Source organism: Prionailurus viverrinus, chromosome C1 (assembly GCF_022837055.1).
Source record: "Prionailurus viverrinus isolate Anna chromosome C1, UM_Priviv_1.0, whole genome shotgun sequence".
NCBI classification, from domain to species: Eukaryota; Metazoa; Chordata; class Mammalia; order Carnivora; family Felidae; genus Prionailurus; species Prionailurus viverrinus.
The window spans coordinates 185,390,070-185,407,775 of record NC_062568.1 but is presented as its reverse complement, the minus strand read 5'-3'; the positions used below and the strand labels follow the sequence as shown (position 1 = coordinate 185,407,775).

Sequence of the window (17,706 nt, the reverse complement as noted above, 5' to 3'; positions counted from 1 at the left end):
TTTTGCACATTGACAGTTATTGACCCACACCTCAAGTTCAGGATGACACATGTGCTGAAGGTTTTAACGGTAGATCATTCATGAGGCTTCAGAAATGGGAGGTGCCGGGAGAGACTTCATTAGAACTGGGGCCCACATCGGGCTCTCCACTTAATGGGAGCCTGGAATCCAATTTGGCAAAAAGGTGCCTCCTCCCTTTACAAGATGAGGCATTCCCCGGCCTTCTCTCTCCCCCACGTGCATTGCCTCACCTACTGAACAAGTCCCTTAGCCCCTTGCCTGCTCCTTGAGAGCTGTCACCTGCACTGCCTGCCTCTACACTTTGCCATCATCTAGCATTTTCTGACAGATGATGCACACGGTGGAGGACGTAACCTATCCTTGGCACCGGGGTGCCAGGAAGACCCCAGCTCCCCATCTGCAAATTTTCAGTGCCCACAATCACACGCCGCATGCCAAGATATGCTGAGAGCCATCGGGGTGGAAACAGGACACACCGAGGATACACCCCCTCAAAGGGTCACATGTCAACCGTCCTCACCATGCCCCGGCTCACTGTCAAGGACGAGTGTGGTGGGGAAGGGAGCGGATGGGGCCAGATGCAGTCTATCTGGGAAGGGGTGTGATGTAAGGTGTCTGCAACGGGGAAACAAATTTTGGGTTTCTGGTTTTTCTCAACTTCCACAAGCAGTCTCAGTCAAAACATATTCCTTGGAGCGAGGCTCGAGATACCCATCATCTGCCCACAAGATGCAGGTCAGCATCGAGGTCATCCGTGAACTGAAAGTTTCTGGCTCTTCTCTGCTGCCCAAGACCCCAGGGGGCCCAGCTACTAAAATGGGCCCGGGAGGCACCCTGAGGAGACTAGCAAGGTTTTGCCTAGATACTGGCAGATGCTGGAGGGCTAGATGGTAAGGGTACCAAGAGATTTGCAGAGAGGGCGTCATACAGTAAGGAGTTGTACTTGCGTCCTGAGCGGTGGGAAGGGGGCAATGGGATCCGCTAACCCAGTCGTGGTTAACACGGTTAATACTAGGTTAATGTGGATGAACATGCTACATGGTTTCCCCTGGGCCCTCCTGCACCTCCCTGGGGACTGGGTCAGGTGGAAGGTCCCTAGACTCCCACAACACCTAGGATTTATCCCTAATGCTGTGTCTTTCGTGCTTTTTACTTAACCGACCCCCAACCTCCCCCCACCCCTCCATTAGGCAGCGAGGTCTTCACATCCTCATGTCTGCGACAGGGTAGGTGCTGGGTTCGCTGAATGACCAAACAGCTTGTGAAGCCACAGCAGCAGCCTTGCTGCCCAGAGATGCTCCTTACTGCCCATATACTATACATCTACCCATTGCCTTACACCTTCCTAAGAATGACATTTTGCGGGCACTTGCTGTGCGCCAGGCGCTGTGCTCAGTGTTGGTGGGGTCCTCCACTCCTTGTCTCCACGCCTCTTACTGAGGCGGACCGCCAGCAGAGCAGCACTCCCGCCGTCCCCACCCTACCCACGAACTCCTCCCCCTCGGGGAGAAGTGACTTACCCAGTGGGATAACCGGCTTGAATCGGTGCCACCTGGCTTGTCCCGCAAGTCTGCGTGCTCACGAGCCGGGGGCACGCTGGTCTGCTCCCCGTCCTGCAGGAAGTTGGGTCGGGCAAAGGTGCCCGTGCAGAGGAGGCTTGTGGCTGCCTGGCTCAGCCCGGGACTAGGAAGGTCTAATTCAGGGAAAGGCCCTTGGCCCCGATACACCACCACTCATTTATCGAAGACGTACATTTTACACATTTTAACATCTCTGAAGTTGGGATGCATCTTCCAAGCAGATGGCATGATACAGTTGAATTGGCTGTGATGTTGCTTAGTGGTACATCTCACACTCAATGGCATCTTTGATTCAAAGGAACATGGTGAGCAACAGTCTCCAGTCAGCCTTATCAAGAAGCTGGTATCTTGCTGTCCGTCTGTCCCAGTGACTAGTGCTCAACTGGTTTTGAGCACAGGAAGGGAGGAAAGGGGTGTCACGTATTGCCATCCCTGCCACCCCAGCCCCGGCCCTGAGGACTTCCCGTGGCCTGACGAAGCAAATAAAGAAGACACCTTCTCCATGCTGGGACCATGGACATCCTGGCCCAGAGAGTGCAGAAGCACTAGCAAACCGGAAAGGGCAGGGGCTCACGTGTGTGTGTGTGTATGTGTGTGTGCGCACGTGCACGCACGCGCTCAAGGGGCACTCCAGCACTCAGCCTGCATCCCCACTCCGCCCTAATCACTCTCTTATCCCACTCTCCTCCCTTTGCAGCACACCGCAGGAGATTCCCAAACCCCACTCCTCGATCCTCAAGTAAGGGTTGAATTATGTCCCCTCAAAATTCACATGTGGAAGTCCTAACCCCTGGTACCTGAGAAAGTGACTATTCGGAGACAGGGCCTTTCCAGAGGTCATCAACTTAAAATGGGGTCATTTCAGTGGGCCAGCCCAGTACTTCTGAAAGGGGGAAAATCTGGACGTGGAAGGCGATGTGATGACACGGGGAGAAGCCGGCCGTCTGCCAGTCAAGCAGAGAGGCCTGGAACAGATCCTTCCCTAAGTCCTCGGGAAGAGCCAACCAAGCCTGCCGACACCTTGACCTCGGACTTCTAGACGCCAGAACTGTGGGCGAGGAGCTCTGTCCTGCAAGCCCCCTCTTGGGGTAGGTTACGCAGCCCCCGGGGAACATCCCCCCACCCCAGCCACTCCCCCACCTTCTGCTCGCGAGACTTCTCCGTATTTCACACCCACACTCACTGCTCCTTCGCCTCGATGGCTGACTCCTTCCTGGCTTCTCCCCATTTCTCCCCTCAGGCTCTGTCTCCTGCTCTTCCTCACCAGACTTGGGCAGTGTCACACTTGCTCCAGAGCTCCCTCTCCTCCCAGTGCTCCTCAAGGAGCCTCCTCACGGAGGTGTCAACTTCGCCCCACTCCGGCCCTCAAAGCTCCGTCTGTAGCCCGCGTCTGTGCCAAGTTCCAGACCCAGCACCCACGATCTCCAGGAGGGGCATCTCCACCCGCACCTCCCGCAAGACCTCAAACACATCTAAAATCTAGTGTGTCGTTTCCCGCCTTCCTTGCACACACCTTACCCGACCTGCTCCCCTCCCCGTGACTGTCTAGCTCAGAAAATGGCACCATCACCTGAGTGTTGCCTGGTGGGGGGGGGGGGGGGGAAGGGGGATGGAAGCCTTCTTTGGTTTGCTACTTCTGAGACCAGGCTGCCCTCTCTAGACTGGGAAGCCTTCCATGGCAGGAGTCATTCAATTAATCTCACAGACCTCAGACACACACTGGAGACACCCCACGGGGAGTTGGGGGAGGGTGGAAACCCTCCCCACATAAGCTCTTAACAGTTAAGCAACTGTCACTGAAAGAGGTACCATTATCACAGACAAGTTTTTATTATTTTGTCCTGCATATAGAACCCAGGAAATATAAAAACATCTCCAGAATTAGTCAAAGGAACTGCATCCCCAGCCAGCCCCTGCCCTCCCTGGATGGGCTCAGATGGGGGAGCCGGAGGGTTGCAGGCCACTTCCCTCTGTCCAGTGAATAAATTCCATACAAAAATAGATCTGTAAGGGCTCCCAGAGAGCCATCGGCCTGCATCTGCACAGGGCAGAGGCCTGGGAGCCCTCAGGATTACGGGACCTCGCTCCTCGGTGGAGGGGAGGTCTACCCTGGACACCGAAGTCCTGTCACCACAGCCAGAGGGCCCTTTACAGAACAGCTAGGGGATGGGGAGGGGCCTGGGACCTTCAGAGCATGATTGATGTAGCTAGAGATGCGGATGAGGCACCCTCCACCCAAGAAGGGACACTGGTCCTTTCCAAGCTTGGGTGGGGGGAGGGGCGAGCCTGGAGGGCACCTGGCAAGGGGCCAGACCCTCCAGCCCCGTCAAAGGTAGAAGCAGGATCTCAAGCTCCCCACCCCCCCGCCCGCCACCCCACCACCGCTATACCCTCAAAGTCACTGACTGGGGCAGTGCTTAGGAGGTCAGGAGCGGAGGGAGGGGCTCCAAGGAGAGACGAGCAGCTTCTGGCAGGGTGAGGCCAAAGGCACTGCTGTGAGGCACCGTCCCCCACCATGGGCACTCCCCAAAAATGCGCTGCATCTTCCAGCCTCCAGCCTCCTCCTCATGCTGGCCCCTCTGCTTGGATGCCTCTTGTCCTAGGCCCTCCGCCTTGGCCTGTGCAAAACTCCACCCACGCTAAGGAAAGACAGCCCCCACACCCACCTTCCAGGCCTTATGCATCTGCTCTCAGCCAAGAGGCCCTTCCAGACATACCTCCGTGTACACAAATCATGAGTGTCCATCTGCCCTCTGGCCCAACGGCCCACAGACCCCAAGGTCTCCCGTGGGGGTATTTTTGGAAGGTGCACCTGTAGTACTTCTCGATGCCAGAGCTCATCTCCCCACTTAAACTGAGCCCTCCAAGGGCCAAGACCAGCTCTGTGTCTCATTCACACCCTCCTCCTTCCCACCCATCTCACCCCACATACAGCCAAACCCGGAGTAGGCATATGCCAGGCATGTCCTGGACAAACTCAGCCCCTGGGACCCTGTCCAGATCCAGCTGCCTTCCTGCCATCCTGTGAAAGCCCCGGCCTCACGATCACCACTGCCTCTGGCAAGCCCTTCTGGATAAGGAACTCAGGAGTTAGCTCAGTGTGGCCACTCCTGCCAGAGGGAGAAGGCGCTCTCCCACGGGAGGCTGAATGGTGGCCAGGAGACAGAATTTGCAAGAAGGGGTCACCTCAGAGCACCCCTGGGCTACCTTGGGGGGAGAGTGTTGGTGTCACAAAATAGGACCAAGGACCCTCTCTCCAGAGCCAACTTCATCCCTAGACTGGGAGCTGGGGGCATGGGTTCTAACTCCAGCCCTGGCCCTGACTCCTCAACAGGCCTCGGTTTTTCCTATCTGCACAGTGCGGCTCAGAGCCTGTCAGAGAGAGAAAGTCCACCTCTGAGGCTGGAAAGCAAAGTTCACGGGTCCTCTGAAGAGAAGATGTCTCCCCTCATGCTCTCTGCAGATGTCCGACCAGTGAATGCATAAAAGGAATGCAAAGGGGAGGCCACGATGGGCCTCAGGGGAGCACCAGGACCTTGATGGCCTAGTCAGGACCCTCACCCTCACCCTGAACTGTCAGCCCAAGGGCAGGGGAAGCAGAAATCAGCTCCTGAGTCTAGGGCCCTTGGGGTCCAGCCCCTGAGTTCAGCACCACCCCCGCTGCCTGAGCCTCAGGACCAGTGTGCAGACAGGGCCGAGCCCAAGCGCAGGCCCTTCAGGATGGGCTGCCGGGCAGTTGGGGGTCCTCGCCAGGTCTCACGGAAGCCCACTAGGGACCCGTGCCGCCAACCGGCCAATGGGTCTGTGGGGCAAAGGGGTACCCACTGGGGTAGGCCCCAGGCCCCAGTGGGTGTGGAAGACAGAAAAACATGAACCAGGGGATTTAAAGCTACATTTCCCCTCCCCGCCCTGACCACCTTGGTCTCTGGGACCAAATCTCAGGGGTTCTCCCCAGGGATTTAAACCCTTTGGCCCCGGGGGACGGAGTCAGCAGCCAAGGTGTCCAGACTGGGGAAATGGGAAGGGTAGGCGGAGGAATGGGGGGACCGCGGTCCCGAACAAGCTCTGGGCCCGAGTGCAGGGAGAGCATGCTCACTTCCACACCCGTGGAGCGCAGCTGGCCAGGGTCCTTGGCAGGGCTGGGGCCGCTCACACCTGCACCCCCTGGCCTTGCATCTGGAGCACTCGCGCCCGCAGCGCACTGATCCCGCTGAGGAGGGCCTCCCGGTGTTCGGCCGAAGAGATGCCCAGGCTCACCAGGTCCCTGAAAGAAGGGCTGGTCAGACCCAGCAGGCTCGGCCCTCTTCCACTCTCCCTCCCTCTGTGTGGACAGGGGAAGGGTCTGGAATTAGGACAGGCAGGGGGTGAGGGGGGGGGGGGTACCGGGTAGATAGGGGCAGGGCCCCTGGGGTTCCTCGGACTCACTGGGCGCCCATGGCAGCCACGGCCTCCAGGCTCCCAAAGCCACCTGCAGCAAAGCTGTCCTTGTAGCGGCCCAGGTCCAGGGCCTCCAGCCATGCGCCCACGGAGCCAAAGGAGGGAAAGGTGGAGAAGGCACGGTCTGCCAGGGGGGTGGGAGGCCTGGGGAGCAGAGGGGCTGTGGTCAGTTGACAGCAGGGATCTGGTGCCCAGACCTGGTCACTCTCCTGAGGAGAGGCCACCTGAGAGAGGACAGGAGATGGGGAAGGCGACCCAGCCCCAGGGTGGACGTGGCTGCGTGGAGCATGAGGCACCCCCAGAGCAGGTGAGGGTTTCAAGATACCAGTCAGGTAGGTAGACAGTGGATTGCACCTGAGCCAGCCAAAGGTACTGGGAGGATCTGGAACAGTCTGGGGGACAGGACACACCTCGGACAGTCTGGGAGGTGACCTATATTATATCTGGGGCAACTAATACTCGTTTCACTTATTCTATGTATTGGAACTACAAGCTTGTTAGAACTATTTCCACACACATTCACCCAGTCAGTGACCACGGTACTGGGATGTGTGAGGCAAAACCCAGGACAAGCAGAGTGACTGAGATGGATGAAAATGTACATGAGTCTGAGGCAGGCAGAGTATTAGCTCTATCTGGGGCAACTGGGTGAGCAGGCGTAGCTGGACAGGTGGGGGAGGACGGGGTGGGGTGGGGGGGGAGCAGGACAGGTGGGGCAGGTGGATATGCGCCATGTGGGGAGGCCACTCACGGAGAGTGAGAGGTCGGCCGGCCGGATCTGGCGTGGTTGGGGATAGGCGGGAATGTGCCTGTGACAAACGAGGCATCGGCTGTACCTGGGAGAAGTGGTCGCGGCACACTTTGGGGGTTCTGGGTCCTGCGCCATCTTGCTCAGGATGCTGTGGATCTGGGAGAACCTGGGTCGCTCGCCTGGGTCCTTCTGCCAGCAGTCAAGCATCAGTCGATGGAGGGGGGAGGGGCAGTTCCTGGGGGGGGGCAGCCGGAAGCCATCCTCCACTGCCTTGATCACCTGGGCCACGGAGGTGAGGGGCAGACAGGAAGTTTTAAGTCCCTCCAACGCATGCGCACGTCCCATCCCGAGGAAGACTCAGGCAGTGGCCAGGCAAGACCGGAAGCAAGCAGACAGTGAAGTGGGGTCTCAGGCTAGGAGGTCAAGGGTCACTGGGCAGGGGTCAGGAAGTTGGGGCCTGAGGTCACTCACGTCTTGGCCAGACATGTCCCAGTAGGGCCGCTCCCCAAAGGCCATCACCTCCCACATGACGACACCAAAGCTCCACACATCACTGGCAGAGCTGAAGTGTCCAAACTGAAGCGTCTCAGGGGCGGCCCACAGCGCCGGGCTCCGGCCGCTCTGTGGACGGACAAGCACGTCAGGGGCAGGAAGGGACCGGCCCAAGTACACCCGGGGCTCCCCGCCCCACACAGCCCCAGATCCAGCCCCGCCTGCCATCCTCTCAGCTGCACGTCTGGGGAAGGCACATAAGCTGACCAGAAAATGAGGCCCACGCTGGCCTTTACTCGGGACCAACTGGGGGCAGGGACGGGATTGCAGGCAGCGGCCCTGACACAGCCAGGAAGAGGGGAGAAGTGGGTGAGGGGGACTCTGGTGCAGTCTGATGGGCAGGTCTGTCTGGGAGACGGGAATCCTCACCATGGTGGTGTAGACGGCCTCCGCTCGGTCCCGGGGCCCCCGCCCAAAGCCAGAGATCTTGCAGATAAGGCCACTGCTGACCAGCACACGGCGGGCCGCCAGGCCCCGGTGAACGTAGCCCATTTCCGACAGGTACTTCATGGCTGACGCCAGCCCGGGCAGCAGCCCCATCAGCTGCCCGGCCACCAGCTGGCCTTCATGCCGCTGTGGGAGGAAGTGCTACACACTCAGTTCCCAGGTGCTGTGTGACCTCAGGGAAGTCACCTGGCCCTCTCTGGGTTTGCCCTGTGACCCACCAGGCCAGCCTGGCCAGTGGGCACCTTTTTAGGGAATGATGCCAAGTGCAAGTCCCACCAAAGAGAAAAGTGAGGGACGAAGAATAACTTGGCTATCAGTACCCTCCCCCACCCCAGCGACCCAGGCCACTCACCCTCAGGAAGCCGTCGAGGGCCCCATGGCTCATGTACTCGGTGACGATCATCAAGGTGCTTCCTGTGCCCAGGGAAGGGGAACACACCCACTGAGCTGCCTGCTCCCCTCTGCCTGCACACGTGCTCCCCCACCTGGGCCCCAGCCCGGGGCCAAGACGGCCAGAAACAAGTTTCCCCAGTCGTGCCACCCTCCTGCGGGGCCCAGGATCCTCTATGCCAAAGACCAGAAGGGGAGACCTCCGTAGGAGGACCACGGTCAGGAGCTGCAGTAAGTTTGCTAAGAAAGATCACCCAAGGTCCAGGCGATCCACCCCACAGAGTCACTGCAGGTCAGAAAGGCCTTTCAGGGTCGGAAGGGCCCCCCTGAGTCAGTGAAAGCAAGCTGAGGCCTTCTCTCCATCCTGGGCGGCCTAGGAAGGGCCTAGGCCTTCCATGGCTGAAGGAAGGGCACCCCACCTCCACCCCGTGTCCACCCCCATACTTGCGGAGCACAGGGCCTTACCTCGGGTGACGACACCCTCCAGCCGCACGACGTGGCCATGGTCGAACTGGCCCAGGGTGAGGGCCTCGGCCAGGAAGCTGAGCCTCTGAGAGTCGGAGCAGCCGTCCCTCAGCGTGTGCACGGCCACGGGGAGCTCCTGGCGGCCAGGGAGCTGCAGACAGCCGAAGGACAGCTCCCCGAACCGCCCTGTGAGGAAACAGCACCTCAGACGGTTCCCCGGAGGTCACCCGCCCCCCCGGCCAACCCAGGCAGGGTGAGCTGAGGCGAGAGCAACTTTTGGATCACAGGCTCTTCTTGACCTGGGACTCAGAGCTCCCGAGTTCAAATCATGTAAACCGAGTACCAGCAATGTGACGTGGGCTTCCTCTCTTTCCTCTCTGGGCCTCGATTTTCTTCCCTGTGAAATGGGGGTTCCTCCCGGCCCGCCTCAGCAGGAGATTTCAAAGACTCACAGAGAGGATACTGCACATGCAAGCGTATCAAAGGCTATTAAAGCCCAGGGTGACCCAGGAAGGGTGACGATGACATCTCCTCTGCCACACTACCCCTTTCTGGCTTCTATCCAGTGGGTCTGGCAACAGTGTCGGGGACAGTGTCTGGCTCCTGGTAAAGTGGCTGCCTTCTCTGAGCCCAGGGGCTGAGGGTTTGCAGATGGGAAGGAAGGAGGCCAGGAGACTGAAGAGCAGAGAGCAAAACACCTGCTATGAGCCAGGCCGGGGTGCTGAGGGCTGCAGAGTCCCCACCTCGGCTCTGCATGAGGCAGCTATTGCACCCATTTTATAGACAAGAAACAGGTTTGGAGCAGAAAGGGCACGCGCCCCTGGTCACACAACTGGGCAGAGGTAGAGCCAGGGCAAAAACTGAGGTTTGGTTGTCTGGTCCCAAGTTTGCAAAGGCCCCTCCCCACTGCCCCATGAAGGCCCGGGACTAAACCTCTGCCAGTGGCAGTCTGCAGAGGCCGGCTGGAAAAGGGCAAGAGCCGGGAGGTCTCAGTGACCTTGGGGACAGGGAGGGTAGGAAGGCAGGGTCACGGACTCCTCTGCCATCCCCTTCCCTGGAACCTGGTGGGCGGAGGTCCCGTTTGATGTGGAGCTGGGGCCTCCTGGCCAGGTGGGGACTGGGGTGAAGGCAGGGCTTCCGGAAATGGGGGAGGGCCTCGGGGCAGAGGAGGGCTTGCAGGATGGAGGTGGGATGGAGTGGAAGGGGGCGGTTCTTGGGCTGTACAAGGGTCCCTGGAAGCCCAGCTTGCCTGCTCCAAGGCTTCTCTCCAGTGTGACGGTTTTTGCATCCAGCTCCTTGGCAAACAGATGAACAGCCTGCAGCGGGTCCCCACAGCTCTGGGGGTCTAAGAACGTGCGGCGTGTCGGGACTTTGACTGCAATGCAGAGAGAGACAGAGATGGGCCCGAGGAAGGGGGCCCGTGGCCGGGGCGGGAGCAGTTACGCAAGCACAGCAAGGAAGAGGGCTAAGGGGGGGCCAGGCAACAACTCACAGTGGAAGTACAGCTCCTCCTCGTCATGGGCATCCTGACCTCCTTTGCCATAGGGGCAGGGCCTGCGGAGGTGCAGAGTCCTTCTCTGAGCTGGGCAGCATCCCCTTCCCATCTCACAGCGCCCAGGGTGGCAGCTCCTTATCCCTCCCAAACCACAAGATCTGTGCCCCAGATCTTGCTTGTCCTGCTTTGAAAGCAGTCAACCTATAACCCTAGCCCCAGACCTAACCCCTCATCCTAATTATTCCTAATAATTTTTGCTCTGAGACACAATGCACGTTCTTGCGATTCCAGAGGCACCCAAATCCATACCCCCGACTTTGAACCCAAGCTGCCTGTCTGCCTACCGGTGAGCAATTCAGGTGGCCCTTGAACTCAGGGGGGCCTTGGTCTAGCCAGGGAAACAAGCACTGAGCATCAGTCACAAGCCCGCTCACAGATACCAACAGGGGAGAAGGGCACAACGTTGTGAGAACACACCACGGAGGGACCTGACCCCCTAGACCATCAAGGGTGGCTTCCTGCAGAGGCAGTCAGGGACCAAAGTACGGCATCACCATCAAAAGCACCACAGACTGGCATTTGGGGCCCCTGAGGCAGGGCCTTGCTGGCCCAGAGGAGAGCCCCTGGGGTGCCGAGGTGTCATGACTCAATCTGTATTTTAGAAATATCATCCTGGCTGCAGCTGTGGCCCCACAGGAGTTGGCCGTGGCTCAGTCTACAGGGTGAGTGTGGACACAGATAACAAAAAGCAAGAGGACACAAGTGACATTTAGGTGACAGGGGCACAGGGCTCAGAGACTGCTAGAAGGCAGAAAGGGGGAGAGAGAAGGGAGGAATGACTCTTGGTGTTCTGGTTTGCCCACCTGTTCATGGTGGTGCCATTTACCAGGACGGGGTGGCAAAGGGGTCATGCTGAGCCGGTAGGGTCTGCTGAGCCTACACAGTAAGCAGGGAGGGGCGAGGAGTAAGGAGTTACAAAGGAGTGTGGGGGGTTTGGAGGAGGGGTCTGCTCTGGAGATACAAGTTTGGGAGCTGGGGGCATTGTCCAGGAAGACGACAGAGCCTGGGAAGGGGGACTGTGAACGAGTCTGAGGACCCCAACACTGAGAGATCGGGTAGAGAGGAAAGGAGCCGTGGAGGACATCACAAAAGAACCACCAGAGAAGCCAAAGGGTAACAGAAAGGAAATCAGGGGTGACACTGTCACAGGAACGAAGGAAAGAGAAAGTGGAGCAGAGGAGAGAGACGGCGTGAAGGCTCCAAGGAGGGGCGGTTAGGGAGACTGGAGAGAGAAGATCACCCTTCTGTACGGATGGGAAAGGGGGGAAAGGCTGCCATTTAGGATAAAATGGTCACGATGGTGGTCAGTAGTCCAGGCTCTGGAACCTCATGCACAGACTGGCTTCCCAGCCCCTCCACTTGGTAGCTGCGGGACAGGGAGGCTGGGATTTCTCTTTAATAAAATCGGGATCAAGACAACCCTACCTGATACAGCACTGTTGCACAGAGCTTGCTAAGCAGTCAATAAATGTCAGCTGTTATGTGGGGCGGGGGAGGGGGCACTAGAAATAGTACGGGTTCCTGCGATGGCGAGAAGGGGTGGGGTTCGGATCACAGTGGGAAGGAGCAGGAGGAAGGCACCTCCTCTAGAGCAAAGGGAGGGGGCGGGCGGGTGCAGAGACAGGTAGGTGTGCAGACTTGGGGGTGAGGAGCTGGGGGGGCGGCAATGATGCAGTGAAGGAGCAGGTGCAACCAATGCGGCCGAGGGGGCAAGCTGCAAGGACAGGGCACCTGCGGGGCACACGTGCAAGAGCTGGACTCCGTATCTGGGGCGATAGCCAGGTCCATGGCAGCATCTGGGAGAGGGACGTAGAGGTGGAACAGAAGAAAAGGTCCTTGGGAATGAGGAAGTTCAAGAACCAATAAGCCAAGGGCTGTCCGTTATAAGTCCCAATAAGCCACCAGTCATCCAATAGCTACTGAAGTCTCCTAGAGTGGGAACCTGCTTCCATGAATGAAGGGATCATCCAGGAGAGGTGGGTGGAACGGAAGGGGGCAAGACTGAGCGGATGGAGGAGTCGTAGAGAAATCCAGAAGCTTCCACTGGACAACACCCTCTGGCGAGAAGGGGGATGGGCCAGGATGGAGCGGGGAGAGGAAGCGGAGGCGAGGAGACCGTGCACAGAGCAAGCACTGCAGACATCAGACACCAGCCTGCAGAGGTGGCTGGACGCGCCGGACAGTTGCCACGCCCATCGGCATGAGACCGGCAGGCTCTCCCCACCTCCACTTCAGTGCCATTGGATTTTGAGCGGGTTTTGAGACCAACCGTGGCTTACTCTGCCCACCCTAGTGCATCTGTCTCCAAGGTGCTCCTGGGCAGCTACTCCTGTCCTGCACAGTCCCTGCCTGGAGGGGTGCTCCTTATGCCCCTCTCTCCCTGCTCCTCCTCCCGTCTCCCTGAGCCCTTAAGCTCCCAGCTAGGACAAGAGGCTCTTGGCTCCTGGACATTCCAGCTTTTCCAACTGGTCCAATATGGGCGTCTGAGCACTGGAAAGGGGCTCACTACTCCTGTCCTGCCTCCCTGACTGTCCTGGCCCAGGCAGAGCTGGTTCCCAGACCCACAGGTCAAGGCCCTCCCCTCCTCAGTCGCTTGCAGTGCCTCATTCAAGGCCACACAGTGCCGGGTGAATGCTCGCTGTCCCTTCAACCCCCAGGCAGTTCCGGGATGCTGAGATGTGCTGGGATGCGGCTCCCTGACCCGCCATCACTCTCCTCTGCTACCCCCGCTCCAGCCCATCACACGCAGACTTTCCAACCCTCAAGTCTGCCGACCTCAGGCCCAGCCTGGCACCTCTGCATGCAGCAGTGTAGCCGTGGGAAGAAGGGGCAAATACACGCTGTGAGGTTTCTGCTGCATGCAAAAGGACTAGAATCTTCTCTGAACCAAACTCAAGCTCCACATCCTTTCCCCTCCTCCCACCCCCCTTCTCTGCCCACTCTCCTGCAAGCTTCCTTCTGCTGAGTGTTGGGGGGGGGTTTCTGGTTTATGAGTTCCCCTCCCTGTCCTCCCCCCTCCCACACGCAATTTCTGCCTTTCTTCCCTTCGCCTGTGTTCGAGGGCCTCCGGATCCCCGGCAGGCAGGGGCTGGGGGGCCTCTGAGCGCCTCAGGAGAACCCTAATCACACTGGAGCAGCTGGCGTTTGATTCCGTCCTCAGTGATGCCTTCTGACATTTAATGAGTTAAGGAGCTAAATCCCCTTCATCCCAGAGCGGCTGAGCTAGCTGCAATGCTGGCTGCCACGGGAGCAGCGAGCGGGGGAGGGGCCGGGGCCCGTGCGAGCCAAGCCTGGATCTACACAGCAGTATGCTTGCGTGTGCAGATCTGCATGTGCGCAAACGCAGGTACAGACACAGGGGCCGTGAGCACATGTTAGTGCGCACGGGGACACGACTCACCAGGGGCCAGCCAGGCTGGGAGCGGCCACCTACCTCCTCCACATGGCCAGCACGCTCATCACAGAGCCCACGACGAGGAGGGCTGAGACGGTCACCACCGTGACGACGACCGCAGGGCTGTGGTCCCTGGACCCTGAGGCAGCTGGGGGTAAACCGCGAGGCTGAGGCAGGCAGAGGACCAGGCTCCTGGGGAGGCCCCAGTGCAGACGCCTGCCCACCCCCCACAGCACCTCTGCACTTGGCCCCGGCTCCCACAGCAGAGGGACCAAGGCAGCCCCACCAACCACACTGGCACCTGGAGCTTCCTCCTCTCTCAGCGCCGGGCACCTCCATGGCAGTCCAGTTCGGAGAGAGAGGACCAGGGGTCCAGACAGGCAGGGCTGCACCTCTCCTTCTGCCTTTCCGAAGGGCACTGACTTAACATAGCTCTGCAGGGGGCACGGCCTCTCACCTGAGCTCCCCAGCCCCATCCAGACCATCCACCGACAATTACAACGTGAGTTAACGTTTAATACACACTTACTCCATTCAGGGCACCGTGTCACGTGCCTTAACTAAATGGTCCTGTTTCATTGTCACAACAAGCAGGTAAGGCGGTGGTGTCTCCATTTTATAGCTGAGGAAACTGACATTGAGAAAAGTTGTGTGATAGGCCCAAGGTTCCACGACTAATACATGGTGAGCCGGAGGTCTGAACCTGATTCCAAAAGCCTCCACTTTGAACCATGTCCCCAAGAGAGTGGCCTAAAGGACCCCAGGCTCTCAACTCCATCTATCCATCCATCCAACATGTGTGACAGGCTGGCGCCAGCACTGGGGAGACAGTGATGAATGAGCCAGAATCCCTGCCCTGGAGGAGTGTCCAGACCAGTGGGAGAGACAGAAACAAAAATCCTAACTGCAGAATGACAACAGAAACAGACTGCTGAGCAGAGGCATGCTCGTTTCTTCCTAAAAGCCAGCGAGGAAGGCTTCACAGAAGAGACGTGACATCTGCTCTGGGCCTGGGAGATCGGAAAAGGTCTGGGTGGTGCTCAGACGCACATGCTGGGTCTGGAAAACGGCAAGCCATCCTGTGGGGCTGGGATACAGACCACACAAGGCTGAGAGCGCCAAGACGTGAAGCTGGACAGCGGGAGGAAAATGGGAACTGGGGGAGGAGAGGGCGCCCGGAGGGCCTGGGATGCCAGGCCAAGAAGTGGGAACTTCATCTGAGGGTGACAGGGAGCCAGGGAGCAATGGACACGGTTCCTGCCTGAGAGGGAAGGGCTGGAAGTATCTGCGGCCGGGAGCAGGGATGGACAGGAGGTACGCGAGAGAGGTGCAGGTTTGGGGAAACTATCGAGAATGGGGGAGATGCTATGCAGCCCTGAAGACTCCACTGAGATGAGATGAGACGTGGGAAACAGGACTTGCGCTGGCTCTGGGCTCCGGGAGGAGGAACACAAGTGCAGCACAGCGTCCGGGCAGTGAGGGCCAGCACAGCTGGGGAGCGTTTCCCCAGGGAGGATCTGTAGCGCCTGGGGTGACATGGGGCCAGAAGGGGGGTGACAGCCTGGGATATGAGGTCGGAGCCCCAGGGCTGTCGGGAAGATGTCACAGTCAAGTGACAAGGGACGGAAAAGGGAGGGAGAGTTAGGGGCCAACAAGGCCATGGTCAAAGGGGGGATTTTAGAGCCCATGTTCCCAGAGGTGGGGACATGGCCTGGGGTCTGGTCAGGCCAGAGGTGGGCGGAGTTGCCAAGAACTATGTAGAATGAGGTATCCGTGTGGACATGGAAATGGAGGCAGGGCAGTTGTGGAAGGTGGCCTCTGAGATGTCCCCGCTGGATTCTCTACCTCCTGGTATTACTTAGTCCCCTTGAGTATGGGTTTGACATAGTGACTTGTTTCTAACAAACAATGCAGCCAAAGTGATGGGATGTCACCTCCAAGATGAGGTGACAAGAGACTGCAGCTTGTCTCGGGCACCCTCTCTCTCTGTCACTGTCTCAGGAAGAATCTAGGTGCTGTGTTATGCAGAGCCCTAGGGAGAAGCCCAAGAGGCAGAGAACCACTTGCCCCCAGCGAACAGCCAGTGAGAACCTGAGTTGGGAGGCAGATTCTCTCCCCATTAGGCCTTGAGACGACCGCAGCCACGAGGGACCCTGAGCCAGTGGCACCTAGCTAAGCCGCACCCAGATGCCTGGCCCACAAAAACCACGAGAGAATAAATGTCTGCCGTTCGCGGCTACTCGCTTGGGGGTAATTTGTCACGCGGCAATGGATAACTGATACAGTGCTGAAGCCCCGTCCCTCATTGTGCTCCTGAGCTGGGATCACAGCTCACTGGAAGAAGTGCTTTGCAGACTGGGAGACCCATTCCCGCAGAACCAGGACCATAGCAAAGGAGGCTGGGGGTCCGAGCAGGGTCTACTCACTGAGAAGCACCAAATGAATGGAAACCCTCAGCCCTTTTCAGCGACCAGCCAGCCCCCAGCTCCTGCCCCCACCACGCCCACTCCGGCCCAGCCCGTGAGCCTTTGTTCAGGTGGATTCTTCTACCCGAAATGCCTCCCCTGCGCGTCTTGGCATTCAAATGCTCCCTAGCCTTGAAGACAGAGCTCTAATCTCCTCTCGCCAGCACCTGGCCGAGGTCTGGCACAGACAGGCATTCGAGCAAGAAGTACCGTCTCTTTTCCCAGAAGCCTGACTCCCTCTACATTTTATCTCCACCTCCCTTTGGGCTCAGAGCTCTTCCTATCTTGGATTAGACTCGTGTAGCAGGCTGGAAAGAATTATTATCTTGACAGCTGGTGTCAGAATGCCTCTTAGGGGGAACCGCCTTTGTCCGGGAAAATACTTTCATGAACTGCTCCGGGTAGATAGAGGTGAGATCCTGAGGGCGGGGTTAGCAGCAGGCAAAACCACCAAAGCCAGAGCTAAGCTGCTCATCGCTCACCATGAAAGGGAGTTTGGGGGTCGGGGGGTGGGGAGAAGAGGAGCCAGGGGAGGGAGGTGAAGGGAGGAAGTGGGCAGCACAATACCACGGAGAAGCCGGCACGGTTTTAGAATCAGGGGATCTGATGTCTGATGTACAGCTTTTGTTTTGTTTCGTCTTGTTTTGTCTTGATGACAGCTTTATTGGAGGAATTAGTCATGTACCACACAATTCCCCCACTGAATGGGTACAATTCTTGTTGTGTTTTGTTTATTGCTGCAGGGCAGCCCCTTTGGGGCCCCAGCCTTCACAGAAGCCTGCCTCTCGCTCCAGGGCCTGGTGGGGAAAGGAATGACATCCCGTGTGTGAGCCTGTATCATGGCAGAGGGAAAGCAGCAGAATGGGAAAGCATTTAGCCATCCGAGCAAGAAGTGACCATGAGACTGAAACTCCTCCCAAAAAAATAGTCAAGAATCTTGGAGAGGGCACAGCATGTTTCTACAAGACGTGAGAGGTCTTGAGAGGCTGGGAGACTCCAGCTGGAGACATGGGTTAGAATTGCTCGTGAGCCCCTCCCCTACGGGCTCCCCCAGGCCAGGCCTCCCCACCCCCAACTTATTCATGTCACTGAATAGGCCCCAGTCAGCGGATTCCAAGTTCGGTAACTATTTAGGTTGTAATTGAGCTGTTCTGCGGGCTCCCTTAATTGCACAGAGGACCACCCCCTCCCCAGTCTGTCCCCCTGCCCCAGCCCCATGCCTGAGTTTTCTCTGCCCGGAGCCCTTTCCACATACACTCATCACTTACCCTCCCCTGGGGTCTGCACTTCAATGGAGGGATTGAAGCTCTGAGTCTCCCAGGAGGGCCCCGGGGAAGCTGCCCGGATCTGAAAGACGTAGCGGGTAGCCGGCTTCAGGTTGGTGACAGTGACCGCGGGTGCCCCTGTCTTCACCGTGGAGTAAGTCTGCTCACTCTGACCCTGAGGAAGGACCAAGAAGTGAGGCCTGGACCCAGGGCCAGACCCACACTCCTTGAAGAATGACAGGGGAAAGGAGTGGGGAGGCGGAGAAGGGAGAAGAGCCCTCGGGTGAGCAGGGACCAGGCGGAAGAAGCTGACTCCGACAGTCTGGGGAGGGCTCCATCCGTTTCTTCCACAGCTTCTCCAAACCCTCTCTCCACGCAAGTCCC

General features: G+C 58.5%; 1 protein-coding gene across 1 annotated transcript in view; it reads right to left on the bottom strand.

The window, feature by feature from the left end:
* Positions 1–3,445: 3,445 nt before the first annotated feature.
* Positions 3,446–17,706, bottom strand: part of EPHA10 (EPH receptor A10) — a 38,988-nt gene continuing 24,727 nt past the window's right edge. Inside the window, exons 7-17 of the mRNA XM_047873380.1 lie at positions 17,326–17,497; positions 13,632–13,740; positions 10,136–10,197; positions 9,893–10,018; positions 8,644–8,829; positions 8,141–8,202; positions 7,711–7,914; positions 7,261–7,410; positions 6,875–7,068; positions 6,027–6,182; positions 3,446–5,865 (exon numbers count right to left, since the gene is read on the bottom strand). Coding sequence (XP_047729336.1) covers positions 5,751–5,865; positions 6,027–6,182; positions 6,875–7,068; positions 7,261–7,410; positions 7,711–7,914; positions 8,141–8,202; positions 8,644–8,829; positions 9,893–10,018; positions 10,136–10,197; positions 13,632–13,740; positions 17,326–17,497 — 1,536 coding nt within the window. The 3' untranslated portion in view covers positions 3,446–5,750. The remainder of the gene's footprint in view (positions 5,866–6,026; positions 6,183–6,874; positions 7,069–7,260; positions 7,411–7,710; positions 7,915–8,140; positions 8,203–8,643; positions 8,830–9,892; positions 10,019–10,135; positions 10,198–13,631; positions 13,741–17,325; positions 17,498–17,706) is intronic.